Source organism: Watersipora subatra, chromosome 9, assembly GCF_963576615.1.
Source record: "Watersipora subatra chromosome 9, tzWatSuba1.1, whole genome shotgun sequence".
In the NCBI taxonomy this organism is placed as follows: Eukaryota; Metazoa; Bryozoa; class Gymnolaemata; order Cheilostomatida; family Watersiporidae; genus Watersipora; species Watersipora subatra.
Window position 1 is genome coordinate 14,887,106 of NC_088716.1, and position 3,435 is coordinate 14,890,540.

General features: G+C 38.3%; 1 protein-coding gene across 1 annotated transcript; it reads right to left on the reverse strand.

Moving 5' to 3' along the window:
- Window positions 1–2,007: 2,007 nt before the first annotated feature.
- Window positions 2,008–3,062, reverse strand: LOC137404823 (piggyBac transposable element-derived protein 4-like). Its single transcript, XM_068091053.1, has 2 exons — window positions 2,284–3,062; window positions 2,008–2,176 (listed from the first exon to the last, which is right to left on the reverse strand). Exons 1-2 carry the CDS (start codon window positions 3,060–3,062, stop codon window positions 2,008–2,010), a joined length of 948 nt encoding a protein of 315 aa, XP_067947154.1.
- Window positions 3,063–3,435: the final 373 nt, after the last annotated feature.

A 3,435-nucleotide genomic window follows, 5' to 3' on the forward strand; every position in this document is an offset into this window, starting at 1 on the left:
TTTGCTAGATTAATTCGAAGATTAATCGAAGATTAACTGGTTCAGACCAGTTATTAATCGCGATTAATTTTTATAATCGTTGTGCAGCTCTAGTTGTAAGTAATAAAAGAGGTTTATTATATTCTCACAACTTATTTTATAGTCTACAGAGTTAACTACAAACTGGCTACACAGGAGTCTGATCGCTGGTTCTTTGACTCACTGCAAGACAGAACAGTGGAAGAGGTACTTAATGATGTTGATGGAGACTACATTATAGGCTTTAAATGCAGAGGAAAGATGCCTCCATTGAATATACTTTGTCCTATGGTGAAGGAGCTGTGGTTAGAGAACATTCCAGAGAACTGCCAGTTGGAAAGGTAAAACTGTACAGAGTTATCTTCACTTATACTACCAGAGTAGTGATTCTCCTTCCAACTGTAATGAACTAGGTGAATAAATAACATACAATACCTTAGTATGGGAATACCCTGCTATATCAACAGTCTGCAGTTCATACCAAGTTATAACCCTTACATTTCCTTCATCCACCGTAAATGTTATAATATTACCAATTGATACAGTAACTTGTACAATACAGTGACGTATACTTTAGTGAAACTCTTGTGACGAAAAGCTAATAAAGTACCTCATATCCTGAATTATGTAATCTATCAGTCATTATGATAAATCATCAAGTATTCTATGAAAATCTACAGTGGTGATACAAATTATCTGTACTTGTTCCTTTTACTACCGGACTATCTCTATGTACTGATATCTACTCCTGTGTCACATGTTTAGTACTAACACTGTTCAGATAGGCATCACTTTGCCTAAGTCAATCACAGGTAGTTTGATATCTTACATTTTTGAATAGTTTGAATACTTACACATATTCTGATACATGATAGTATATTACTCAGTAATAAATCAACACAAAGTATCATCAAACAACTTTTACTATCAGTGAGTGGCTTCAACTGAAGAGTTCTTATCTGTAATAACTTCATCAACACATGGACAATAATATATCATAGATTGATTCCTTATCAGTACATGTGATAGTTTGGTTTATTTTAATAATTCATACAGATTATTATGATAACTGAACATTCAATTTAGCTGCCCATCTGCTCTGTTGTTCTTCATTTAATAGTAGAACAAATTCGTCTTATGTACTGAGATACTTTATCATAGCCTGTGATCCTATACTATTATACCTTTATTTTATCACATGTACATATTACAGTCTGTCCTCTCTGACTCAACTGAATGGACTATGGCTGAAAAACAACAACTTCAAAGAAGGCCTCCCTCAGGCTGTTGGAGCTCTTACTAATCTCACTAAGCTAAACTTGAACAGCTGCCAACTTCAGGTCCTCCCTGAATCGTGAGTATAACTCAGTCTCTCTGTAGGAAGTTTCTGAGCAAACGGAGTATATTCACTACCAGAGCATTTCAGGATCTTTTTCACTCTCGTTATCACATGCAAAAATTTATTTAAAATTTTAAAATTACATTGGTACTTTATGCTATGTAATAATTTTTTTCAGATGAGGTTCTATACTCTGAAAGTTTTATTTAATTTACGCAGTAGGTGTGTATCAGGTCTCATAGTTTTAAGTTTCTCGCGGTTTAGCTAATTTTTCCTTTGTTTTGCTCTCACGATCAGCCGGTTGTTTAAAAAAACCTATCTAACGACGTTTGCCTTTTGTCGCCCTTTCAACATGTTGCAAAAAGAACAAACACAGGTGTCGTCACAAAGGGCCAATGCACGACCACTAGCCAATTACATTGCTGCCATCTTTAGCAAAAGTACTGACACAATTTACCATAACATGGATGACTATAGAATACAAGAAGAATACAGATGGTAGAAGCATAGATTTTAGATGAAAATATTATTCGGTGAAACGGCTGTTAGGGCGATGATATGGATGGAAGCAAGCTACACACAGAGCCACTGAGCACTCTTTACATAACCAAGAATTTTCTTTTATTTGCTTCTTCCCCCTAGGACCTATCTTAGATGAGCAGTGTGCGCAACGAAGTGTAGGAAACTGCTGACTCGGTAGGTGGTATGCGAATAGGAAAGAGATCACCAGGTCTGTTCCTCACTTGTAACTGAGCCGCTGATGGTGTTGTCACATATTCAACCTGTGTAGACAACTCATTGGCAAGAGAACGCAGATAGCTACAAAAGGCCAACTTACGTCCAGGATTAAAAATCTGGTGCATTTTGTAGCAGTTGATTAGGCCCATTTCAAAAAGCCAGAAGAACAGCTTTTCCCACCATTTCACCTGCGTCTGAAAGGATAATAAGATACCATCTGATTGTGCTTGTCTACACATGCCTTGCTCTTATTATATGTGATTACTGATGCTGGCTTCAACATCTCATAGTTGCTGTACCGAGGCTCTGGAGTGCTAGTATTGATCATGGCATCTACAGTTGACAATGTGAATACATCTCTAACATCTTTCCACATAGTAGCCAGTATGTCTCCACACTGCTTGGCAATGCATTCACCCTTTTTGAGCTTTTTGTTTTTGAACTCTATTGGAAGGTGTGGGCGATTTTTGTTTATTGTACCAACAGAATAACAACTCATCTCTCGTAGCTTCTTGAATATTACAGGTAAACTGTAACGCCTATCCATGAGCATCCTATGACCCTTGTTAGCAAATGGACTCAAGACACATGTCAACAGCGGTTCTACCGTGTTATTACCAGTAGCTGCGTAAACCTCCATGTTGCAAACAATGCCAGTAGTGGATTCACATACATGCTCTACTCTCAAGCCATACTTGTTAGGCTTATTCTTCATACAAACCTTGAAATGCTCCCTATCATGGAAAGGACAAACAGCTTCATCAACAGTGATACTTGCACCAGACTTGTACAAATAACAGAACTTGGATATCAAGTGGTCATAGAAAGGTTTGACTTTATACAAAGGGTCATGGTTAGGACCACCGCGTCTGGCATAATTTTCATTGTCATTTAGGTGTAGATATCTTAGGATGGGCTTGAACTTGTCTCTACCCAGGCCAATAGCATTTGGAAATGTGGAATGCATTTGCGCTGGAGTAATAATCTATGGCAGGTTTGTGAACTAAGCACATGTGAATCGCCATAGCAAAGAATTGGTACAGGCCATCAAAAGTGATAGGCTTCCATATCATTCTGTCAGTGTCAGTAAGAGTTTGATTGGCATAACGGTTGGTCTCACTTTTGAGTAACCGGAAAATGTGTAGTCATATATTGCATGGAAAGAATTCATTATTGAGCAGCCAGGAGCTAGCTCTGAAATGTTCAGACCTGAAGTGGAACCGTCAAACCTGTCCAACTGCCTTGGAGAAGGATCTACCCAAACAAGCTCAGATGCTGCACAACTAGCACGCCCTCTAGGCCTCCTGGCACCACGTCCTGCATTACTTCCGGTACCATGA